The sequence below is a fragment of the Pseudoliparis swirei genome, chromosome 1 (genome assembly GCF_029220125.1).
Source record: "Pseudoliparis swirei isolate HS2019 ecotype Mariana Trench chromosome 1, NWPU_hadal_v1, whole genome shotgun sequence".
Lineage (NCBI taxonomy): Eukaryota > Metazoa > Chordata > Actinopteri > Perciformes > Liparidae > Pseudoliparis > Pseudoliparis swirei.
Window position 1 is genome coordinate 20,556,040 of NC_079388.1, and position 25,806 is coordinate 20,581,845.

Consider the following 25,806-nt stretch of genomic DNA (forward strand, 5'->3'; position numbering starts at 1 on the left):
GGATGCCAATGGAACTTCTCGTGTTCTTGGAGGAACAGTCATTTGTATGTTAAAGTTGGTAGGCGGCATATTACTTCTAGACACCCCTCCATCGGGAGAAAATAACTCCCACACGGCAGGTTTTATTTGAATCCCCACTTGCTAGTGCTTGGATGGAGAGCCGGTCTCCAAATTAGGATCAGAAAAGCCTCCATCAGCAGAAAAGAACTGCCATATGGCAAGTCAAGTCAAGTCTTTTATTGTCAGATACACAGAATGACAGGGTCAGACTGGGCACTGAAATTCTTAGGACAAGGCACCACACAACAACTATCAATAGCCGAACATAATATAACATACACACTGTACAAGAACATAATACTAACATGTAATACACATAACTAAACTACAGACAAATGGGAGTAGCAGGTAGTGCAATAGAAAGTGTAAGTGTAAGTACAAGGCTGAAAGTGACAGTGTATGTAAAGTGTCGAGTGCAAAAGTGTGTCAGTGTCCATTGAGCAGCCTGATGGCTCTCGGGAAGAAACTGTTCTCCAGTCTCTGTGTGCGAGACCGGATACTACGGTACCGCCTTCCAGAAGGCAGCGGGGTGAACAGGCTGAAGGCTGGATGATGGCAGTCCTTTAGGATCCTGCCAGTCTTCCTGAGGCATCGTGTGCGGTATGTGTCCTGCAGGGCTGGGAGCTCCCTACCGATGATGAACTCCAGTCCTGACCACACGACGTAGGGCCTTGCGGTCCTTGGCTGTGCAGCTCCCATACCACACTGTGATGCACCCAGTCAGGATGCTTTCTATTGTGCATCTGTAGAAATTGGTGAGGATGACTGAACAGTCATGTGTGAACAAGGAGAACAGGAGGGGGCTGAGCACACAGCCCTGGGGGGTGCCTGTGTTGGTGATGACTGTAGATGAGGTGCGGTCACCGATTCTCACCACCTGTGGCCTCCCCGTCAGGAAGTCGAAGACCCATTTGCATAGGGAGGTGCTTAGTCCCAGGTCCACGAGCTTCGAGACGAGTCTGGAGGGGATGATGGTATTGAATGCTGAACTGTAGTCAATGAACAGCATTCTCACATATGTATTCCCTTTGTCCAGGTGGGTGAGGGCGGTGTGCGTGGTCAGGGCTATGGCATAGTCTGTAGACCGGTATGCAAACTGCATCGGGTCCAGGGTGGGAGGCAGCAAGGAGCAGATGAATGATTTGACCAGCCGCTCAAAGCACTTCATGATCACAGAGGTCAGTGCTACCGGGCGGTAGTCATTCAAGCAGGTGACCTTGGTGATCTTGGGCACAGGGACAATGGTGGTCTGTTTGAAGCATGTGGGGAGTACAGACAGGCTGAGGGAGAGGTTGAAGATGTCGCTGAAGACCCCCGCTAGCTGGTCAGCGCAACCCGAGGGCCCTACCTGATATGCCATCCGGGCCAGGTGCCTTGCGAGGGTTGATCTTATTGAAGCAGCGCCTCACCTCTGCTACAGTTATAGTAGGCACACCACTGGTTGGGCCTTCAGGTAGCTCCGCTGCAGGGGGGTCACTGTCCCTCTCAAAACGAGCGAAAAAAGCATGGCAGGTTGTGTTTGAATCACCACTTGCTGGGACTTGGAATGGTAGCCGGGCTGCTGGGGCCTGAGTGGGTAGACCGACGGCTGGTAGCTGGGCCTCTGGGGCTGGTAGACTGAAGGCTGGTAGCTGGGCCTCTGGGGCTGGTAGACTGAAGGCTGGGGCTCTGCAGGGGGCTGAGGACCAGCTTGCATAACAATTCCCCGACTTGAAGCAATACCAGACTCAAATCTTCTTCCATTCTGGGGAGAGACAAAATCCCACATGCCAGTTTTGGTCTGGAAGGAATCTTTTGCATTGGGGTTGGGTTGACGAGGATGCTGGGAGTTCTGAGTGGGTCTCCGGATGCTCAGGGAGCTAGAGCCGTAACTAGAGACACTTCCCTCTGGACTGTACCTATCTACTGGCCCACCTGCACCGTGACCGGATCTAGAACGGCCCAGAAACCCTCCAGCCTGTTTAGACCTCTCAAAAGATAGTTCCTGGTTCCTTGTGTGACCACTGGAGGCTCCGCTTCTGTCGCCAAATGCTGGAAAGAGAACATTTTAAACATCAGTTCTGTTATAAATTGGAACGCAGCTAGCTTAGCATTCATTCTTACCATCTGCATGCTGGCCGAGAGTCAGCAGTGAGAGAATGAGCACTCTGGAAAAAAGAAGACAAAGTGAACAAAACATGATAGAATTAAACATCAGCTAGAACCAAGAAGAGAAACTGTACCTCACACAACAGCCAAAACACATGTTTGGTTTTCAGGCTGAAGCTAAACAGCTCGTAAATGTTGTCGCTGCCTCCAGGAACCCCACCGGAAACAAGAAACTAGTGTTTCAGTTTCATGACTTTTGCACAGACAGCTGCTCTTTTCAAGTGTTGCTGCCGACCAATCACGTCTCACGCTGATGAAGTCATTGGAATCAGGTTGTGACGTCCACTCTCACAACCTGAGCAGGTGTTTCTCATTGAGCTCATTTGCTCAGTTCAGTTTGTAGATCTGCTCCATGGGTCAATTCACACAAATTACAATAATGAACTGGCTGAAAAACAAATATTCCCCATAGTCTTAAGAAGGCCCTCCGTGATGCCAGAGCATGACTCATCAGGACCAGAGGAAGAACCAGACCAGGTTTCTCTTTGGCTCTGTAGCTGACAGAGAGTCTCAGCTCTGTGGAGCCGTGTATTCCTCCAGACCTCAGTGGTGATGACTTCATGAACTTCTTTAATGAAAAGATTCTAATAGAGGAGAGATTAATAATGTCTTGTCATCAACCAGTGATCTGTCCTCTAGTGGAGTGGCCTTGGAAACCGCTGTATGCCCTGGTGTATAGACCCCATCTACCTGTCTCTTAGACCCCGTCTACCTGTCTCTTGGACCCCGTCTACTTGTCTCTTAGACCCCGTCTACCTGTCTCCTGGACCCCGTCTACCTGTCTCTAGGACCCCGTCTACCTGTCTCTTAGACCCTTTCTACCTGTCTCTTGGACCCCGTCTACCTGTCTCTTGGACCCCGTCTACCTGTCTCCTGGACCCCGTCTACCTGTCTCTAGGACCCCGTCTACCTGTCTCTTAGACCCTGTCTACCTGTCTCTTGGACCCCGTCTACCTGTCTCTTGGACCCCGTCTACCTGTCTCTTAGACCCCGTCTACCTGTCTCTTGGAACCCGTCTACCTGTCTCTTAGACCCCGTCTACCTGTCTTCTGGACCCCGTCTACCTGTCTCTTGGAACCCATCTACCTGTCTCTTGGACCCCGTCTACCTGTCTCTAGGACCCCGTCTACCTGTCTCTTGGACCCCATCTACCTGTCTCTTGGACCCCGTCTACCTGTCTCTTGGACCCCGTCTACCTGTCTCTTGGACCCCGTCTACCTGTCTCTTGGACCCCGTCTACCTGTCTCTTGGAACCCGTCTACCTGTCTCTAGGACCCCGTCTACCTGTGTCTAGGACCCCGTCTACCTGTCTCTAGACCCCGTCTACCTGTCTCTTGGAACCCGTCTACCTGTCTCTAGGACCCCGTCTACTTGTCTCTTAGACCCCGTCTACCTGTCTCTAGGACCCCGTCTACCTGTCTCTGGACCCCGTCTACCTGTCTCTTAGACCCCGTCTACCTGTCTCTAGGACCCCGTCTACCTGTCTCTTAGACCACGTCTACCTGTCTCTAGACCCTGTCTACCTGTCTCTTAGACCCCGTCTACCTGTCTCTTAGACCCCGTCTACCTGTCTCTAGGACCCCGTCTACCTGTCTCTTAGACCCTGTCTACCTGTCTCTTAGACCCTGTCTACCTGTCTCTAGGACCCCATCTACCTGTCTCTTGGACCACGTCTACCTGTCTCTTGGACCACGTCTACCTGTCTCTAGACCCTGTCTACCTGTCTCTTAGACCCCGTCTACCTGTCTCTTGGACCCCGTCTACCTGTCTCTTAGACCCTGTCTACCTGTCTCTTAGACCCCGTCTACCTGTCTCTTGGACCACGTCTACCTGTCTCTAGACCCTGTCTACCTGTCTCTTAGACCCCGTCTACCTGTCTCTTGGACCCCATCTACCTGTCTCTTAGACCCCGTCTACCTGTCTCTAGGACCCCGTCTACCTGTCTCTAGGACCCCATCTACCTGTCTCTTGGACCACGTCTACCTGTCTCTTGGACCACGTCTACCTGTCTCTTGGACCCCGTCTACCTGTCTCTTAGACCCCGTCTACCTGTCTCTTAGACCCCGTCTACCTGTCTCTAGGACCCCGTCTACCTGTCTCTTAGACCCCGTCTACCTGTCTCTTGGACCCCGTCTACCTGTCTCTAGACCCTGTCTACCTGTCTCTTAGACCCCGTCTACCTGTCTCTTGGACCCCGTCTACCTGTCTCTTAGACCCCGTCTACCTGTCTCTTAGACCCCGTCTACCTGTCTCTTGGACCCCGTCTACCTGTCTCTTAGACCCTGTCTACCTGTCTCTTAGACCCCGTCTACCTGTCTCTAGACCCCATCTACCTGTCTCTTGGACCCCGTCTACCTGGCTCTTGGACCCCGTCTACCTGTCTCTAGACCCCGTCTACCTGTCTCTTAGACCCCGTCTACCTGTCTCTTGAAATTGTCCATCTCCATGCAGGACACTGAGCTCTGCATATGGAGGGTAACATGTGAGTAGGGATGGGCATCAGAACCGGTTCTGTTTTAGAACCGGTTCCCAGTGAACCGATTGTTTGGGATCGTCAGCCAAATTCTTTAACGGTTCTGCTAACGGTCCTCTGTGGCGTTGCGCATGTAAAACTTTTAGTTTCTTCAGACTGCAGCAAACATGGCAACGAGGCAGAAGCGCTCTAAAGTTTGGCTCTATTTCACACGACAAAATGACAACTACGCCACTTGTAACGTGTGTAAGAAGTCTATTTCGTCGAAGGGAGGAAATACAACAAATATGAAGAAGCATTTGAACACAGCGTGGAATGACAAGAATGTCATGTGTTCGATGCAGCAGCTCAGCTAACGTCGGCTTCATCTCTTTCTGTCCAAGGTAAACTCCGCACAAGTGATCACAACCACTCACTGTGTGAAGCCATGTGCCTTTATTGTGTGTAGTCGATCACGTTATCTTCTGTCCTTCGTTTGAAGCAGACATTTGAGCTCCGGCATTGGTCCCATTATTGATCACTTGACGTTTGGATTGAAAGTCCAGTTTTGAGAAATGTTTGATCGTAACGGTGTTAATTATCGGAGGGCGTGTGTTATCAGCAAACGTTCGCGTTATCGTGTTAACCCATTATTAAACTGAGCATATCGATTTTTAATCCATTCTTAAACTGAGCATATCGATTTTTAATCCATTATTAAACGTAGCATATAGCTACGCTAGCTTAGCTATAGAATCTTCCATTGTCAGCCATTGAGGCAGAGGTCGTGTTTGCCTCCCCTCTTAATGTGGCTTTATGTCAGCTCAGCAAATTCAGCGATTTTGTTAGTGCCATTTGTTTCATTGTGTAAACCAGCTTTCACAATATAAATAATCTCCATTGCCATCCAATGTAGCTGATGAGGTTCAGAGTCAGACCGGTTCAGAGGCTGGTCGTCTGTCTGGGTCACAGGCTACAGCACGTCTTGTACACCTCCTCATATCTTTGTGTTCATCCTCCACCTGAGTGTTCTCCACGGCTGGAGACACAATAAGTCCTGAGAGATCGCGTATCCTCCCGAAGAAAGCAGACATGCTTATTTTTCTGCACAAATTGTTGATGATCCATACAATTGATGGTTGCACACTTGGTATTTGCCACTGCTAGTTTCATTTTTGGCAGCTCAGTTCATATACCCTTTAAAAAAAAGGAAGGAGCACTGTAATTTCTAGGAACATGTTTAAATTAAACAGAATGCATTTTATTTGTTATCTAAGTTTTATTTTAAGTTCAAGAGGAATATGTATAAATGTTTTTGGTTATTTAAAAAAATGTAAATGTGTATGTATACATACTATAAATGGTGTGTGCAGCATTATAGAAAATTATATAAAAGAAAATTAATGTAAATAACCCGTTTGTGCTCTTTTTTTCACCCCTTGCCCAATAAGAATCGATAAAAGAATCGATAAGGCATCGGAATCGTTAAAATCTTATCAATTCTCATCCCTACATGTGAGTGATAGAAGACCTCTTTTTCATCTTACCTAGCTCCATCAGGACCTTCCCAAATCCATCCACCTCACCCTCTTACGCTCCATAGTTAGATAAATATATTTAAATGTAGGAAATATAGGCGAATTAAAACTCTCAACCATTCAATTCAATTCAGTTTATTTGTATAGCCCATTCTCACAAATTCCCCTCAGAGGGCTTTACAATCGGTACACAGACACCCCTGACCTTTGACCACAGATCAGGAACAACTCCCAAACAACCCTTCAAAGGGAAAAAAGTGAAGAACCCTTCAGGGGAGCAACAGAGGAGGATCCCTCTCCAGGATGGACAGGTGCAATAGATGTCATGTGACCAGAAGGAATCATTACACACAAATTAAAACAGTAACAACACAATGAATATGACAGTGGATGGAGAGTTGGTAGTCGGCATCTTCTACGATCCAGACCTCCATGAGACAGGTAGAGAGGAGGTGTGGGCGGAGTCTCAACAGGGCCATGGCGTAGTTTGTAGTAGGCATATTCCACGATCCATCAGGCCATTGACACCAGTGTTAATATAAATCTGAATTATTGAAGGGACCATCCTGTCCAGGTCCCTGCAAACCTCAGAAACACGTAGCAGCTGAAATATGAGCGTGATAAGAAATATGTCTGCCTCACACAGGGCGACGAGGCTGGAGGGCCCGTCCTGTGGAGGACGAGCTGATCCGAGGTCAGGACGATACGGCTTGTGGGTGCTTGAGAGCCGGACTTGGATTGGGAGGAGCTTTGGTTTCCGACTTGTGTTGACCGGAGAAGACTCCCGCTCCGATTGCAGTCGCACGAGAGCTTGTATTTTAAGGGTCAGAATACATTCTCCCGTTGGAAAGGAGAGAACGAGAGAAGGTCGTTGGCTGAATTATTACTTGAACAGACGTCCAACTTCGAGTGACGCCAACACTAACCATAAACTTAGCAAAATATTAACACTAGTGCAATGCAGAAGAGGCAGAAACCAGCAATCTGACCCATCATTTCAGTTCCAAGTACTTTATTAAATTTAATAAAAAGGGTTGCCAGGACAGACCGCTTACAGAATGTAGTCAGGAACCTGTGAACAGAAATAGAGAGTTGCAGTACATCAGGTTCACTTTTAAGAAATTTAGAATGGAATGCTCTCCACCGTCATTTAATATGTAATGTAAAAGTTAAGACTTACAGCGGAGATCCTTCAAGTCAATGGTTGCAGTTTTACACAGGAACCAGTGACCGCTGCCACCTGGGCCGGTGTGGGGATGCCAATGGAACTTCTCTTGTTCTTGGAGGAACAGTCATTTGTATGTTTAGGTTGGTAGGCCCAGAAACTCTATCGGGAGAAAATAACTCCCACACGGCAGGTCGTATTTGAATCCCCACTTGCTGGTGCTTGGACGGGGAGCCGGTCTGCAAATTCAGATCGGAAACCGTTCCATCGGGAGAAAAGAACTCCCATACGGCAGGTTTCATTTCAATCCCCACGAACTGGGGCTGGTAGACTGACGGCTGAGGACCAGCTTGCATAAGTCCCCTACTTGAAGAAACACCAGACTCAATTTTCTCATTCTTGGGTGAGACAAAATCCCACATGCCAGCTTTGGTCTGGAAGGAATCTTTTGCATTGGGGTTGGATTGAGGAGGTGGATGAGAGTTTTGCTTGGGTTTCCGAATTTGCTCCTGGGGCTGGTAGACTGAAGGCTGGTAGCTGGGCCTCTGGGGCTGGTAGACTGAAGGCTGGTAGCTGGGCCTCTGGGGCTGGTAGACTGAAGGCTGGGGCTCTGCAGGGGGCTGAGGACCAGCTTGCATAACAATTCCTCGACTTGAAGCAATACCAGACTCAAATCTTTTTCCATTCTCGGGTGAAACAAAATCCCACATGCCAGTTTTGGTCTGGAAGGAATCTTTTGCATTGGGGTTGGGTTGACGAGGCTGCTGGGAGTTCTGAGTGGGTCTCCGGATGTTCAGGGAGCTAGAGCCGTAACTAGAGACACTTCCCTCTGGACTGTACCTATCTACTGGCCCACCTGCACCGTGACCGGATCTAGAACGGCCCAGAAACCCTCCAGCCTGTTTAGACCTCTCAAAAGATAGTTCCTGGTTCCTTGTGTGACCACTGGAGGCTCCGCTTCTGTCACCGAATGCTGGAAAGAGAACATTTTAAACATCAGTTCTGTTAGCAAGTTGATAAATTGGAACGCAGCTAGCTTAGCATTCATTCTTACCATCTGCATGCTGGCCGAGAGTCAGCAGTGAGAGAACGAGCACTCTGGAAAAAAGACGACAACGTGAACAAAACATGAAAGAATTAAACATCAGCTAGAACCAAGAAGAGTAACTGTACCTCACACAAAAGCCAAAACACATTTTTGGTTTTCAGGCTGAAGCTAAACCGCTCATAAATGTTGTCGCTGCTAACAGGAAACCCAACAGAACAAGAAACTAGTGTTTCAGTTTCATGACTGTTGCACAGACAGCTGCTCTTTTCAAGTGTTGCTGCCGACCAATCACATCTCACGCTGATGAAGTCATTGGAATCAGGTTGTGACGTCCACTCTCACAACCTGAGCAGGTGTTTCTCATTGAGCTCATTTGCTCAGTTCAGTTTGGATATTTTTATAGGTAAATTCACACAAATTATAAACGTTAACTAGCCGCCAGACAAATGTCCTCCTGAGACAGTTTGACCCGTCGCTTGAATTTTAACGAGCTGGTTGGTCTCTTCTGATTTAAATACACAGCATGGCATACAGCGGTTTCCAAGGCCACTCCACCTGAGGACAAGAGATCATTAATCTATCCTCTAATGGTTAGAATCTTTTCATTAAAGAAGTTCATGAAGTCTCTAGGAATAGATTTGTTTATGATTATGTGACGTGCTGCTTCATGTGGTAATACATGGAATAGTGTTTGCATACTTTGATTGTGAAACCAGTTAAGAAGATAAAGCATTCAATCTTCGTCAGCTGCTTTTCTTTTCCGAAGCAAATAAATTGCATCCTAAAGTTGCGTTCACACCAAAAGCGAAACAATTTTTTCGCGTGACCGAATCCCATGAGAAGTCAACGTGTGGCTGCGATAGACGCGATATTTTCCCGGGCGGCGCGTTTGGGGCGACGCATTTACAGCGACGCAATTTTCGCCCCGAGTTGAAATATTTCAACTTTGAGGCGTCATCTCACAACTCGGGCCAATCAGCTCTTGAGTTCTCTCTCCTAGCTGGAGGCGGAAGTCTTTCAGACGTAACAGTAACTTCATCGGTGAAAGTGACCGAGCTGAGTGAGCCTACGGGTGATGTCATGAACCCAAACACGAGGGCGTCAGTGTGTGGGACGTCCACAACAAGTATAAAGCAGAACTAGTGGTGAGTTATTCTGGTGGATGAAGGAGATGATAACGGTCTCTACGGAGACGAGACACGGAGATAAGTCCCGCCCCTCGCGGAGCGTCTCGACGCTCATGGCGAGAACACGGTGAACGGTCGAGCGAGTAAACTCACGCGTTTTGGGCGACGCGAAAAATAGTTTCGCTTTTGGTGTGAACGCACCTTTAGTATCCTAAAAAACAAAATGTCGGCCCACAGAGGAGTTACATCCAACGTTATATTCCGTTTCAGAATAAGTTGAGAAAATGTTATCTTCTATGAGGTTGAACATGGAGGATTGTTGTGAACCATTCACAATTGTTCTGACCTGAAAGCGCTAAATGTTCTGCAGTACTCTGTAGTTGTATATATAATGTACAGCAACAGCCCAAAGTACTTTTCTCAACATGTACATCAAGTTCATTTTAAGACATGTTTAAGATTGAGATAATGTTTAGATAAAGAGCGAAATAGAAGAGCAGCCCAATTCTTCTTCTCTCAAGTTTCTAGTTCTGTTTCTGATTCTGTTTTGAGGAGAAAATCTGAAATCATCAACAAACAAAACCAACCGTCCTCAAACTGTCTCATGAGGACATTTGTCTGGCGGCTAGTTAACGTTTATAATTTGTGCGAATTTACCTAAAGTATACAAACTGAACTGAGCAAATGAGCTCAATGAGAAACACCTGCTCAGGTTGTGAGAGTGGACGTCACAACCTGATTCCAATGACTTCATCAGCGTGAGACGTGATTGGTCGGCAGCAACACTTGAAAAGAGCAGCTGTCTGTGCAGCAGTCATGAAACTGAAACACTAGTTTCTTAATCTGTTGGGTTTCCTGTTAGCAGCGACAACATTTACGAGCTGTTTAGCTTCAGCCTGAAAACCAAACATGTGTTTTGGCTTTTGTGTGAGGTACAGTTACTCTTCTTGGTTCTAGCTGATGTTTAATTCTTTCATGTTTTGTTCACTTTGTCGTCTTTTTTCCAGAGTGCTCGTTCTCTCACTGCTGACTCTCGGCCAGCATGCAGATGGTAAGAATGAATGCTAAGCTAGCTGCGTTCCAATTGATCAACTTGCTAACAGAACTGATGTTTTAAAATGTTCTCTTTCCAGCATTTGGCGACAGAAGCGGAGCCTCCAGTGGTCACACAAGGAACCAGGAACTATCTTTTGAGAGGTCTAAACAGGCTGGAGGGTTTCTGGGCCGTTCTAGATCCGGTCACGGTGCAGGTGGGCCAGTAGATAGGTACAGTCCAGAGGGAAGTGTCTCTAGTTACGGCTCTAGCTCCCTGAACATCCGGAGACCCACTCAGAACTCCCAGCAGCCTCGTCAACCCAACCCCAATGCAAAAGATTCCTTCCAGACCAAAACTGGCATGTGGGATTTTGTCTCACCCGAGAATGGAAGAAGATTTGAGTCTGGTATTGCTTCAAGTCGGGGAATTGTTATGCGAGCTGGTCCTCAGCCCCCTGCAGAGCCCCAGAGGCCCAGCTACCAGCCTTCAGTCTACCAGCCCCAGAGGCCCAGCTACCAGCCGTCGATTTTCAAGCCCCAGGAGCAAATTCGGAAACCCAAGCAAAACTCTCATCCGCCTCCTCAATCCAACCCCAATGCAAAAGATTCCTTCCAGACCAAAACTGGCATGTGGGATTTTGTCTCTCCCCAGAATGGAAAAAGATTTGAGTCTGGTATTGCTTCAAGTCGAGGAATTGTTATGCAAGCTGGTCCTCAGCCCCTTGCAGAGCCCCAGCCTTCAGTCTACCAGCCCCAGAGGCCCAGCTACCAGCCTTCAGTCTACCAGCCAGGCTACTCATCCACGTCCGTCTACCAGCCTTCAGTCTACCAGCCCCAGGAGCAAATTCGGAAACCCAAGCAAAACTCACAGCAGCCTCGTCAACCCAACCCCAATGCAAAAGATTCCTTCCAGACCAAAACTGGCATGTGGGATTTTGTTTCACCCGAGAATGGAAAAAGATTTGAGTCTGGTATTGCTTCAAGTCGAGGAATTGTTATGCAAGCTGGTCCTCAGCCCCCTGCAGAGCCCCAGCCTTCAGTCTACCAGCCCCAGAGGCCCAGCTACCAGCCTTCAGTCTACCAGCCCCAGAGGCCCAGCTACCAGCCGTCGGTCTACAAGCCCCAGGAGCAAATCCGGAAACTCAAGCAAATCTCCCAGAAGCGTCCTCAATCCAATGCAAAAGATTCCTTCCAGACCAAAACTGGCATGTGGGATTTTGTCTCTCCCCAGAATGGAAAAAGATTTGAGTCTGGTATTGCTCAAAGTCGAGGGATTGTTATGCGAGCTGGTCCTCAGCCCCCTGCAGAGCCCCAGCCTTCAGTCTACCAGCCCCAGAGGCCCAGCTACCAGCCTTCAGTCTACCAGCCCCAGAGGCCCAGCTACCAGCCTTCAGTCTACCAGCCTGTGAGGCCCAGCTACCAGCCTTCAGTCTACCAGCCCCAGAGGCCCAGCTACCAGCCTTCAGTCTACCAGCCCCAGTGGCCCAGCTACCAGCCGTCGGTCTACCCACTCAGGCCCCAGCAGCCCGGCTACCATTCCAAGTCCCAGCAAGTGGTGATTCAAACACAACCTGCCATATGGCAGTTCTTTTCTGCTGATGGAGGCTTTTCTGATCCTAATGTGGAGACCGGCTCCCCATCCAAGCACCAGCAAGTGGGGATTCAAATAAAACCTGCCGTGTGGGAGTTATTTTCCCCCGATGGAGGGGTGTCTAGAAGTAATATGCCGCCTACCAACGTTAACATACAAATGACTGTTCCTCCAAGAACAAGAGAAGTTCCATTGGCATCCCCACAACGTCCCAGGTGGCAGCGGTCACTGGTGTGAAACGTCATCCATTGACTTGAAGGATCGTTGCTGTGAGTCTTAACTTTAATGTTTCAAACTTGTGCTACTAAGTGTGTGAAGAACATTCCAATCTTATGTTTTAAGTTGACATTGCAAACCGTCTCAATGATATTTCTGTCCTCAGGTTTCTGACCTCATCCTGAAAGCAGTCTGTCCTGGATCAACCTTTTGTGACATCAATAAAGTACTTGGAACTGCACTCTGCCATGAATGAGGGTCTTTATGTTCTCAGTCCTTGTGAAGGGTCCGGTTACTGGTTCAAGAGTCTTCTGTATATAACTCGTTTTCATGAAGAATCACAACTAATTCACACTTTGTTTGAAATCATTACGATACGTTTATGCACAGTGTCTCCTGACTTTCGGTCATGAGAATCTTTTTTAAAAAATCCTCACTCAAAATAGAATAATTGAGTAGTGTCTGAGTATCCGAGGGGCTTGATGAATTTGTAAAGGAGCTGACGGTGAAATAATAATATCTATCATGGCAGTTACATACTTGACCTGTATATCGAGCTCATGTAGGCTTGCCAATATCAGGCTGTCATACATTTTTACATCTATACAAATTGTGATCTGACCGCTCCAATATCCTATACGGCAAAAGTTTAACCCGTTTCTGTAAGTGCATCTCCTCATGGCTTTCACTTTGGACGCTAATGTCTGTGGATATGTTATGATTAATAGCACAGTATTGGCTCGTAATGATAAAAATCTGGTTTCAATGAATGACATGATGTAATATAGAATAGTTTGCATGAAATTATTGTGGAAGCAGTAACGTAATGTATTCAAGTGCAAACATTTATCTAAATTTTGATGAGATTATTTAACGTGTTTTAAAAGCAAACCTAGGTTTTAAACTATTGGCATATTTGTTGTTGTCCGTGAGACATCTCTAAATGTTAGACAGTACTCAGCAGCTGTCTAAATTACTGAATAATACGAATCAATAATGAACCTCAACACACTAAAGACATTTCTCTTTTCTCAACATGTATATAAAGTTCATTTTAATACTGCTTCATAGCGTTTAGAGAGCTAACTAGCAGAGCAACAGTCACGTTTCTCATCCTTTTGTATATTTGAGTTGAGGCTACAACCTCAGTGGAGAATCTGAAAACCTCAAACAAAACCAACCGTCCTCAAACTGTCTCATGAGGACATTTGTCCGGCGGCTAGTTAACGTTTAGAATTTGTGCGAATTTACCTAAAATATACAAACTGAACTGAGCAAATGAGCTCAATGAGAAACACCTGCTCAGGTTGTGAGAGTGGACGTCACAACCTGATTCCAATGACTTCATCAGCGTGAGACGTGATTGGTCGGCAGCAACACTTGAAAAGAGCAGCTGTCTGTGCAACAGTCATGAAACTGAAACACTAGTTTCTTGTTCTGTTGGGTTTCCTGTTAGCAGCGACAACATTTACGAGCTGTTTAGCTTCAGCCTGAAAACCAAACATGTGTTTTGGCTTTTGTGTGAGGTACAGTGACTCTTCTTGGTTCTAGCTGATGTTTAATTCTATCATGTTTTGTTCACTTTGTCTTCTTTTTTCCAGAGTGCTCGTCTCACTACTGACTCTCGGCCAGCATGCAGATGGTAAGAATGAATGCTAAGCTAGCTGCGTTCCAATTGATCAACTTGCTAACAGAACTGATGTTTTAAAATGTTCTCTTTCCAGCATTTGGCGACAGAAGCGGAGCCTCCAGTGGTCACACAAGGAACCAGGAACTATCTTTTGAGAGGTCTAAACAGGCTGGAGGGTTTCTGGGCCGTTCTAGATCCGGTCACGGTGCAGGTGGGCCAGTAGATAGGTACAGTCCAGAGGGAAGTGTCTCTAGTTACGGCTCTAGCTCCCTGAACATCCGGAGACCCACTCAGAACTCCCAGCAGCCTCGTCAACCCAACCCCAATGCAAAAGATTCCTTCCAGACCAAAACTGGCATGTGGGATTTTGTCTCACCCGAGAATGGAAGAAGATTTGAGTCTGGTATTGCTTCAAGTCGGGGAATTGTTATGCAAGCTGGTCCTCAGCCCCCTGCAGAGCCCCAGAGGCCCAGCTACCAGCCTTCAGTCTACCAGCCCCAGAGGCCCAGCTACCAGCCTTCAGTCTACCAGCCCCAGAGGCCCAGCTACCAGCCGTCGGTTTTCAAGCCCCAGGAGCAAATTCGGAAACCCAAGCAAAACTCTCATCCGCCTCCTCAATCCAACCCCAATGCAAAAGATTCCTTCCAGACCAAAACTGGCATGTGGGACTTTGTCTCTCCCCAGAATGGAAAAAGATTTGAGTCTGGTATTGCTTCAAGTCGAGGAATTGTTATGCAAGCTGGTCCTCAGCCCCCTGCAGAGCCCCAGCCTTCAGTCTACCAGCCCCAGAGGCCCAGCTACCAGCCTTCAGTCTACCAGCCCCAGAGGCCCAGCTACCAGCCTTCAGTCTACCAGCCCCAGAGGCCCAGCTACCAGCCGTCGGTCTACCAGCACCAGGAGCAAATTCGGAAACCCAAGCAAAACTCTCATCCGCCTCCTCAATCCAACCCCAATGCAAAAGATTCCTTCCAGACCAAAACTGGCATGTGGGATTTTGTCTCTCCCCAGAATGGAAAAAGATTTGAGTCTGGTATTGCTTCAAGTCGAGGAATTGTTATGCAAGCTGGTCCTCAGCCCCTTGCAGAGCCCCAGCCTTCAGTCGACCAGCCAGGCTACTCATCCACGTCCGTCTACCAGCCTTCAGTCTACCAGCCCCAGAGGCCCAGCTACCAGCCGTCGGTCTACCAGCCCCAGGAGCAAATCCGGAAACTCAAGCAAAACTCCCAGAAGCGTCCTCAATCCAATGCAAAAGATTCCTTCCAGACCAAAACTGGCATGTGGGATTTTGTCTCTCCCCAGAATGGAAAAAGATTTGAGTCTGGTATTGCTTCAAGTCGGGGGATTGTTATGCAAGCTGGTCCTCAGCCCCCTGCAGAGCCCCAGCCATCAGGCTACCAGCCCCAGAGGCCCAGCTACCAGCCTTCAGTCTACCAGCCCCAGAGGCCCAGCTACCAGCCGTCGGTCTACCCACTCAGGCCCCAGCAGCCCGGCTACCATTCCAAGTCCCAGGAAGTGGTGATTCAAACACAACCTGCCATATGGCAGTTCTTTTCTGCTGATGGAGGCTTTTCTGATCCTAATGTGGAGACCGGCTCCCCATCCAAGCACCAGCAAGTGGGGATTCAAATAAAACCTGCCGTGTGGGAGTTATTTTCCCCCGATGGAGGGGTGTCTAGAAGTAATATGCCGCCTACCAACCTAAACATACAAATGACTGTTCCTCCAAGAACAAGAGAAGTTCCATTGGCATCCCCACACCGGCCCAGGTGGCAGCGGTCACTGGTTCCTGTGTAAAACTGCAACCATTGACTTGAAGGATCTCCGCTGTAAGTCTTAACTTTTACATTACATATTAAATGACGGTGGAGAGCATTCCATTCTAAATTTCTTCAAAGTTAACCTGATGTACTGCAACTCTCTATTTCTGTTCACAGGTTCCTGACCACATTCTGTAAGCGGTCTGTCCTGGCAACCCTTTTTGTAAAATTCAATAAAGTACTTGGAACTGAAATGATGGGTCAGATTGCTGGTTTCTGCCTCTTCTGCATTGCACTAGTGTTAAGTTTATGGCTAGTGTTGGCGTCACTCGAAGTTGGACGTCTGTTAAAGTAATAATTCAGCCAACCTTCTCTCCTTTCCAACGGGAGAATGTATTCTGACCCTTAAAATACAAGCTCTCGTGCGACTGCAATCATAGCGGGAGTCTTCTCCGGTCAACAAGAGTCGGAAACCAAAGCTCCTCCCAATCCAAGTCCGGCTCTCAAGCACCCACAAGCCGTATCGTCCTGACCTCGGATCAGCTCGTCCTCCACAGGACGGGCCCTCCAGCCTCGTCGCCCTGTGTAAGGCAGACATATTTCTTATCACGCTCATATTTCAGCTGCTACGTGTGTCTGAGGTTTGCAGGGACCTGGACAGGATGGTCCCTTCAATAATTCAGATTTATATTAACACTGGTGTCAATGGCCTGATGGATCGTGGAATATGCCTACTACGCCATGGCCCTGTTGAGACTCCGCCCACTCCTCTCTCCCTGTCTCATGGAGGTCTGGATCGTAGAAGATGCCGACTACCAACTCTTCATCCACTGTCATATTCATTGTGTTTTAATTTGTGTGTAATGATTCCTTCTGGTCACATGACATCTATTGCACCTGTCCATCCTGGAGAGGGATCCTCCTCTGTTGCTCCCCTGAAGGGTTCTTCACTTTTTTCCCTTTGAAGGGTTGTTTGGGAGTTGTTCCTGATCTGTGGTCAAAGGTCAGGGGTGTCTGTGTACCGATTGTAAAGCCCTCTGAGGGGAATGTGCAATTTGTGAGAATGGGCTATACAAATAAACTGAATTGAATGGTTGAGAGTTTTAATTCGCCTATATTTCCTACATTTAAATATATTTATCTAACTATAGAATACTATGGAGCGTAAGAGGGTGAGGTGGATGGATTTGGGTAAAATGAAAAAGAGGTCTTCTATCACTCACATGTTACCCTCCATATGCAGGGCTCAGTTTCCTGCATGGAGATGGACAATTTCAAGAAAGCCCTGATTGGTCACTGCGACATCCATGGAGACAAAGATGGAGAACAAGCTTGCTCTCAGCCTCAAACGTTACCGGGCCTCGTAGAATGAACTTTAACCTTCTTTTCTCCGTCGCTCCATATCTTCAATCTAATGTGCAACATCTGACTTATTCCTTCTCCCGTCCCGATTTCTGGAAGTGTATTTCCTCCATTACTGGTTTTCAGTTTGGTTAAAAGCCATGTGTATGGTGTAATCCTTAAGACATCTTGAAGCTTAGTGAGCTGGTTGTTTTCTTCTGGTTTGATCCATAGATATAATTGAGTATCATCTGCATAACAAAAGTTTGGAGTGTTTCCTGATACTATTGCCTAAAAGAAGCATATAGTCTTTATTTGAAGCATGAGGAGGTCATCAGTAATGTTCACCAGTGCTGTGTTTTCTAAATCCTGACACTCCTCAAACTTTGATGTAGAAAGTGTTGTATCTTCTCGCCAGCCGGAGGATGATGATGGAATTGATGATGAAGAAAGGATCGCTCGAGAGACACTGCACTTTAAGAGTATTTGGTTTATTCTCAAAGGTACAGGTCAGAAACAGACGTCCGGACCGTCTGGAGATTCTCAGGATGCCGAATTGAGAGAAGTCTAATATTCATGTCTTCAGCTTCTCATTATATACCCAACAGTCAGGAGACAGTCAGGAGACACTCATTGATCCGGCTCTCGTGGTCCAATCAACAGATAGGCAGAATCGCCACTCAGGCAGGTTTTTGTTTACACACCAGGTTGATGTTTGGACTTCGTAGGTTCGAACCCCAAATCGAGGCATGTCATATGATTCTTGAACCTTGAGCGCTGATTTGTAGGTTTCATATAAACTGATATTATACAGTACATGAAAATATATTCCATATTCCCCCCTTTTCGAGGCTAATCAAAAGTCTCGAAAACAGACATAAACTAGAATGGGCACTCGGTAGAGCGCATACCTTCGCATATCACAAGATTGGGCATTGAATTATGAACATTTTGGCATTAGTTGCATGCCAATTGGACAAAAATGTATCGTGCTATGGTAAAAAAAGAGTTTGACCTTTCCATAACCTTGACCTTGACCTTTGACCCGATTGATCCCAAAATCTAATCAAATGGTCCCCGGATAATAACCAATCATCCCACCAAATTTCATGCGATTCAAGAACATTTTGACCTGTTCATGAACTTTGACCTTACCTTTGACCCGATCGATCCCAAAATCTAATCAACTGGTCCCCGGATAATAAACAATCATCCCACCAAATTTCATGCGATTCAGTTCAATACTTTTTGAGTTTTGCGAATAACACGCATACAAATAAATAAATAAATAAATGGCGATCAAAACATAACCTTCCGGCATTTTCAATGCGAAGGTAACAATAAACATACCGGTGTATAACCCTGACAAAAATAACACCACGTCTAATAGACGAGTTCTAACACTATAAAAAATGTTATCAAAAAATAGAGTTCAAGAATAGTGAGATTATAAAAACCTGTCTGGCAGAAATCATTTCTTATGATTTCAACAAAACAATGTTGACAGGAAAATCCTCTCACACTGCCTCTGCCTAGGTAACCTTGTATCTAACTCCAAACAACTGACATGCTGAATTTTAAGCAAATCGTATAAGGAAATGATTACAGCAAATATATCTGGAATTCCTCAGTCAAATAATAACAAAATAATATCCGGCGTCAGGCTAGGTCAGCCCATCGGACCATCAACCGGACCTCTTCCTGCCTAAATCACCTCTGTCCCTAAATGTCACGAAAAAGAAAACATCTGAGGTTCCATTATATTCATCAAACAACAGAAAATATCATTTCTCCAAACAATTAACACATAAACAAGAAAATTAAGTTCAAATATTTCCAATATTTCATATATGAAAAGACATGTGCAGTTCTTCAGCAGTCTTGACACTTGTTGTAGTGTCGATGACGTTCTTCAGTTCTCGTTCAAAGCCTTTCAGGTTCTTGTCATGTTCCTGTTTCGTCTGGCTCCATTCAACTTTGTAGTCCTTCAACACTCCATCACCCCACAGTGGTTTTCTCCCCGAATGCTCTAGAATGAAAAAAGAACCAGTATCTTTGCATACAGAACAGATGCAAATCAAAACATCAGTTGTCCCTCCAATAATGTCATTTATTTCACCATATCCCCCCTCGGAACTTAAATAGTTCCGAAATAGCATAAAATCAAATCAAAACTGTTTTAGGATTCTAAGAATCATAAAATATCAACAAAATGTGTATTCTTTTCGCACTAAGATGCTGTTTAATTCCTAGTTTTCTTTAAATTAATTTCACCGTTTTATCCACAAACTATATTGAGCATTTAACCTTGCAAATGAGCTTTAGATTTGGCAATAGTTTGAATACTTGTTTTTTCATCTATCTAAACACGCTTCAGGCCATCGTGAAAATCAGTTTATACTTGTTTAATAACAGAAGCAGCTTCCTTCATTACAGTCACATCCTTGGGTGTAATATTGACCTTCAAGTTCAGTTCCACTCCAATACTGTTCATGATCAAAGGCTGGCTGTGGGTAGAAGGCGACTGGGGTCACCGTTGATGGCTGAAACGACTGGATCTCAGTTTGGTTCGGCTCAGGTTGTGGTACTGGTTGATTTGGTGGATCCTGGTTCTTCATCGCCAAGGCCTGCTTCCTCTCAACTTTATCACTCACCAGTTGTAAATGATTACGTTTCCTGAGGGTCTCTCGGTCCTGTTCTTTCAAGTCGTCTCCCCTCTTCCGATACAGCTCCACCTGGTGGGCTATATGATCTGTGTACACACTGTTCTTCATGTTTCCAAGGCCGACCACCTCTTTCACCTTGTTTCGTACTGCAATGGGCAACCCCATCAGAATTTTGGTCCGCAAAATCGACTGGTCCATACGACGCAGATCCAGGTCGTTGCCTGTGACATTCATCCACACTTGATGAGACCTTGAAACAATAGCTCTTGGATTTTCTTCCTCTCCGAGTGGTTGGATAATTATATTATCAGGATGCACGTTCGTGGGGAACGTGACCTTCAATGCCCTGCACATTTGACCTCTACTGGCAGCAAACAAGTCTGAATCATTCACACTGGTTCCTACGTACTGATTAAGTCCAGCTTTCTGTAAGATCTCTCCCAGAACGTTAACGCCAACGATATTGGCCAAGATTTTCTTAATATCCCCCATCGCAGGGAGTTGTCCGATCAAAAGCTCATCTAGTTTTGAAATCCACGGATGTGCTCCATCTTGGATAATGGGGAGTTTTTCAATTATGATCGACATATCTGTGCTCTGTAATGGTCTATATTCGAAACCGTGTTCTCTGATGATAACTGGGATCATGCTTCCTGGTGCTGACACTTTATTAGATTGCAGTCTACTTCTCATGCCTGAAAGCTGGGAACCTTTTTTCAGGAACTCTTCCTTCTTCATCTGCAAATCTCTGACTTCACTCAAGGTCATCCGGGAGTCCTCTTCATCGCTGTCTTCCTCCTCGCTGTCTTCTCTCTTTTCTGCTCTCGCCAACATCCACTTGGCTTTGGGGTCACAGCCCCCCTTGTCCTCTTCCAGGCCATTTTCACTGATCTGATGGCGCCCCTTCTGACTGGACACTGGAAACTGAGGATAGACTTTCTTGGGATACATTACAGACGCAGCTGTAATCAGTTTTTGTCCCTCTTCTTCAAATAACTTGAGAAAAGCAAGCTCCACTTTCCTCTTCTCTCTGCGTTTCTTTCCCTTGTTTCCTTTCTTTTGATCCGCCTTGTAAGTGGCTACAAGTACCTGCATTATCTTAATTACTTCTGGGTTGAGGGTCCCCTCCACTGGCCATGGTCGATCAATATTGGACCACCGGCGATGCCATTTTTTCGAGATTTTTGCAATATTTGCGATGCTGCTCACTAAAGGATTATTCTTCTGTACCAAAGCAACACGTGTAATCATTTTGGGATTTGTAGTGTCCTTTATTCCCATTATAGCTTTCTGATACTTGGTTTTACTTTTATTTATTTATCGTATCTATTTTTATCTTAACTTTATTGTCTTATTTTATCACCTTTTGAAATTGTTTTATCAAAGCAACAAATATTTAGATGTTCATTACGATTGTATCATCTATCGAATTTAAAGTGTCAAACAGTTGCCAAACCTTTTATCTCTTAATTTATTTATTTTTTAAACTGACTACCGTGCATTTAGTCTTCATATGTATTCTCATAAGCCTAAGTATGACAAATGAAAGCAGGTATATAACACACACAAATATGAGAAATGCAGGCTTTCGCTCTAGGAGTTTGTGATAAGTTTGTACAGGCCTCTGATCAGCTGCACATCGATGACGTCAGCACGTCAGTGGGCACGTCAATCAGCGATCACGCCCTGGAATTGGCACCGAGCCAGCTGCCTTCTCGTTGCAGCTCCCTTCAGTGTCCCCTCTCATTTATCGTCTATAAACAAAGGAAAACAAACAAACAGGTTTAATTTCTATATCAACATCGTAAATTTCATTCTCCAATTTTTTTTAAAAGAAAACCCTAACTAATCATTGAAGAGTTTAATGAAACCAAATGAAACAAAGTTAAAGCACGAAAAGGGTTAATTTCTGAGGAACAGCGATCCTGATCCACCTGTAAACACAGCACATCCAATCAATGCTCTACCTAGAGAATGACTAATTAATACTACCTCTTCTTAAATGAAGCCTATGTTTAAAATATCTGCTTTTTAAAAGTTAATAATTGTCCCGTCTAGCTCGCCGGCCGAACTGAACTTTGGACGCACACACTCCGTTACACAGCTGACTCTCTCTGTTATCTCACGTGCACACACACACACACACACAAACACACACAGCCCCGGACACACAGATACTTATTTTTAAGCTGCTTTTGTTTTCAAATACAAAGCACACTTTTTGCCGCTGTCTCTCTTAATGTTTTTAATTTTTGCTACCGTTTGGAATGTAATTTGATTCCAGACTGCATCTAAAAATCACTCGTCAGTGACTTATGAGTGGGAACCTTTTTAATCAAATTTATAGCACAATCCTTGTCCCATCCTAATATATATCTCTAAACTATCGATTTGCGGCTTTTTAACGATGATCATTTACCAAAAGGTCCTTTAACCTTCACTTTTAACTTATTCCTGTCTCTTTTATTTATCTTTTCCTCTATTCCTACCGTCTAGTTCAAATAACCAAGGCCTCGGTTTTATCCCAATTTGTTTTAAACTGTTCCTACCATGACTATGTTAAAAACTTATTGTAATAATGAAGATTTTTCACGTGACTTACTTGTTAAAGCAAATAAAGGCCTTTTATTGATTAACTTTGCACCTACTAAATAATGCACTTTACACCTAAGTTATTCTAAACTCTCTTTTTCCTCTTTTATATCTTATTCTGCTTTTTAACAATACTCCCCCCTATTGTGCAACTTTTGCACAAACCTAATTTAAAATTTGAACCCAAAACACCTTTCACCATCAAATTTCAACAATACCACTCCCCACACACTAAAAGGTCCTGTTTACGGTGCAGTTACTGTCGACAACGCAAACACATCTCACACAGCTTTAGTTTAAACGAACCAGCGTCTCAATAAAGCCAGGAGATGCTTACCTACGATGAGCCTGTTGCATTGTTTTCGAGTTCCTGCAGTCGTTCTGTTTCGTGACGCCAAAAATGTCGTATCTTCTCGCCAGCCAGAGGATGATGATGGAATTGATGATGAAGAAAGGATCGCTCGAGAGACACTGCACTTTAAGAGTATTTGGTTTATTCTCAAAGGTACAGGTCAGAAACAGACGTCCGGACCGTCTGGAGATTCTCAGGATGCCGAATTGAGAGAAGTCTAACATTCATGTCTTCAGCTTCTCATTATATACCCAACAGTCAGGAGACAGTCAGGAGACACTCATTGATCCGGCCCTCGGGGTCCAATCAACAGATAGGCAGAATCGCCACTCAGGCAGGTTTTTGTTTACACACCAGGTTGTTGTTTGGACTTCGTAGGTTCGAACCCCAATTCGAGGCATGTCATATGATTCTTGAACCTTGAGCGCTGATTTGTAGGTTTCATATAAACTGATATTATACAGTACATGAAAATATACTACAAAAGTCACACAACTGGTTTGCGACTATGTCCTCAAGGATCTTAGAGGAAGGGGAGGTTAGAGATCGGTCTGGAGTTAGCCAACACCTCTGGATCCAGAGCAGCTTCTTCAGGAGAGGTTTAATGACAGCTACATTGAAGGAATGTGGTACGTGGCCTGTTAGCAGAGACACATTGATAATATCTAAAAGAGAGCCGCCAATTAAAGGCAGAATGTCATTGAGCAGCCTCGTCGGGATGGGGTCCAAGAGACAGGTAGACGGAGTCCAGAAGACAGGTAGACGGGGTCTAAGAGACAGGTAGACGGGGTCCAGAAGACAGGTAGACGGGGTCCAGAAGACAGGTAGATGGGGTCTAAGAGACAGGTAGACGGGGTCTAAGAGACAGGTAGACGGGGTCTAGAGACAGGTAGACGGGGTCCAAGAGACAGGTAGACGGGGTCCAAGAGACAGGTAGACGGGGTCCAAGAGACAGGTAGACGGGGTCTAAGAGACAGGTAGACGGGGTCCAGAAGACAGGTAGACGGGGTCTAAGAGACAGGTAGACGGGGTCCAAGAGACAGGTAGACGGGGTCTAGAGACAGGTAGACGGGGTCTAAGAGACAGGTAGACGGGGTCCAAGAGACAGGTAGACGGGGTCCAAGAGACAGGTGGACGGGGTCTAAGAGACAGGTAGACGGGGTCCAAGAGACAGGTAGACGGGGTCCAAGAGACAGGTAGACGTGGTCTAGAGACAGGTAGACGTGGTCCTAGAGACAGGTAGACGGGGTCCAAGAGACAGGTAGACAGGGTCCAAGAGACAGGTAGACGGGGTCCAAGAGACAGGTAGACAGGGTCCAAGAGACAGGTAGACGGGGTCTAAGAGACAGGTAGACGGGGTCCAAGAGACAGTTAGACAGGGTCCAAGAGACAGGTAGACGGGGTCTAAGAGACAGGTAGACGGGGTCCAAGAGACAGGTAGACGGGGTCTAGAGACAGGTAGACGGGGTCCAGAAGACAGGTAGACGGGGTCTAAGAGACAGGTAGACGGGGTCCAGAAGACAGGTAGACGGGGTCCAGAAGACAGGTAGACGGGGTCTAAGAGACAGGTAGACGGAGTCCAGAAGACAGGTAGACGGGGTCTAAGAGACAGGTAGACGGGGTCCAGAAGACAGGTAGACGGGGTCTAAGAGACAGGTAGACGGGGTCTAAGAGACAGGTAGACGGGGTCCAGAAGACAGGTAGACGGGGTCCAGAAGACAGGTAGACGGGGTCTAAGAGACAGGTAGACGGGGTCCAGAAGACAGGTAGACGGGGTCTAAGAGACAGGTAGACGGGGTCTAAGAGACAGGTAGACGGGGTCCAAGAGACAGGTAGACGGGGTCTAAGAGACAGGTAAACGGGGTCTAAGAGACAGGTAGACGGGGTCCAGAAGACAGGTAGACGGGGTCTAAGAGACAGGTAGACGGGGTCCAAGAGACAGGTAGACGGGGTCTAGAGACAGGTAGACGGGGTCTAGAGACAGGTAGACGGGTCCAAGACACAGGTAGACGGGGTCCTAGAGACAGGTAGACAGGGTCTAGAGACAGGTAGACGGGGTCCAAGAGACAGGTAGACGGGGTCTAAGAGACAGGTAGACGGGGTCTAAGAGACAGGTAGACGGGGTCTAAGAGACAGGTAGACGGGGTCTAGAGACAGGTAGACGGGGTCCAAGAGACAGGTAGACGGGGTCCAAGAGACAGGTAGACGGGGTCCAAGAGACAGGTAGACGGGGTCTAAGAGACAGGTAGACGGGGTCTAAGAGACAGGTAGACGGGGTCTGAGAGACAGGTAGACGGGGTCTAAGAGACAGGTAGACAGGGTCTAAGAGACAGGTAGACGGGGTCCAAGAGACAGGTAGACAGGGTCCAAGAGACAGGTAGACGGGGTCTAGAGACAGGTAGACGGGGTCTAAGAGACAGGTAAACAGGGTCTAAGAGACAGGTAGACGGGGTCTAAGAGACAGGTAGACAGGGTCTAAGAGACAGGTAGACGGGGTCTAAGAGACAGGTAGACAGGGTCTAAGAGACAGGTAGACAGGGTCTAGAGACAGGTAGACGGGGTCTAAGAGACAGGTAGACGGGGTCTAGAAGACAGGTAGACGGGGTCTAAGAGACAGGTAGACGGGGTCTAGAAGACAGGTAGACGGGGTCTAAGAGACAGGTAGACGGGGTCCAGAAGACAGGTAGACGGGGTCTAGAGACAGGTAGACGGGGTCCAAGAGACAGGTAGACGGGGTCTAAGAGACAGGTAGACGGGGTCCTAGAGACAGGTAGACGGGGTCTAAGAGACAGGTAGACGGGGTCTAGAGACAGGTAGACGGGGTCCAAGAGACAGGTAGACGGGGTCCGAGAGACAGGTAGACGGGGTCCGAGAGACAGGTAGACGGGGTCTAAGAGACAGGTAGACAGGGTCTAAGAGACAGGTAGACAGGGTCTAAGAGACAGGTAGACAGGGTCTAGAGACAGGTAGACGGGGTCTAAGAGACAGGTAGACGGGCTCTAGAAGACAGGTAGACGGGGTCTAGAAGACAGGTAGACGGGGTCTAAGAGACAGGTAGACGGGGTCCACAAGACAGGTAGACGGGGTC

The 25,806-nt window shown here is 46.6% G+C and overlaps 2 protein-coding genes and 1 long non-coding RNA gene across 4 annotated transcripts; 1 reads left to right on the forward strand and 2 right to left on the reverse strand.

The window, feature by feature from the left end:
• Window positions 1–7,193: 7,193 nt before the first annotated feature.
• Window positions 7,194–8,234, reverse strand: LOC130197532 (uncharacterized). Its single transcript, XR_008832487.1, has 2 exons — window positions 7,379–8,234; window positions 7,194–7,270 (listed from the first exon to the last, which is right to left on the reverse strand). It is a non-coding gene; the product is annotated as an uncharacterized LOC130197532 (long non-coding RNA).
• A 2,772-nt stretch (window positions 8,235–11,006) lies between these two features.
• On the forward strand, window positions 11,007–15,326 carry LOC130198385 (uncharacterized). The gene is made up of 4 exons (XM_056421540.1): window positions 11,007–12,227; window positions 14,105–14,221; window positions 14,305–15,241; window positions 15,310–15,326. Exons 1-4 carry the CDS (start codon window positions 11,007–11,009, stop codon window positions 15,324–15,326), a joined length of 2,292 nt encoding a protein of 763 aa, XP_056277515.1.
• Window positions 15,327–17,580: 2,254 nt separating this feature from the next.
• On the reverse strand, window positions 17,581–22,960 carry LOC130194068 (uncharacterized). 2 transcript variants are annotated; one of them, XM_056414960.1, is made up of 2 exons: window positions 22,708–22,960; window positions 17,581–21,528 (listed from the first exon to the last, which is right to left on the reverse strand). In XM_056414960.1, exon 2 carries the CDS (start codon window positions 21,053–21,055, stop codon window positions 19,514–19,516), a length of 1,542 nt encoding a protein of 513 aa, XP_056270935.1. In that variant the 5' UTR covers window positions 21,056–21,528; window positions 22,708–22,960; the 3' UTR covers window positions 17,581–19,513. The 2 variants fall into 2 exon arrangements, with proteins under 2 accessions (XP_056270935.1, XP_056270926.1); XM_056414951.1 differs by having other exon boundaries at window positions 22,704–22,960.
• Window positions 22,961–25,806: the final 2,846 nt, after the last annotated feature.

Excerpts from the sequence above, each read along its gene's own strand:
- LOC130198385 (XM_056421540.1), top strand. The coding sequence starts at position 11,007 with ATGCGAGCTGGTCCTCAGCCCCCTGCAGAGCCCCAGAGGCCCAGCTAC. Across the intron at positions 12,228-14,104 it reads CCCCATCCAAGCACCAGCAA|CATTTGGCGACAGAAGCGGA; the intron begins GTGGGGATTCAA and ends TTCTCTTTCCAG. Across the intron at positions 14,222-14,304 it reads TAGATCCGGTCACGGTGCAG|AACTCCCAGCAGCCTCGTCA; the intron begins GTGGGCCAGTAG and ends AGACCCACTCAG.
- LOC130194068 (XM_056414960.1), bottom strand. The coding sequence starts at position 21,055 with ATGGGAATAAAGGACACTACAAATCCCAAAATGATTACACGTGTTGCT.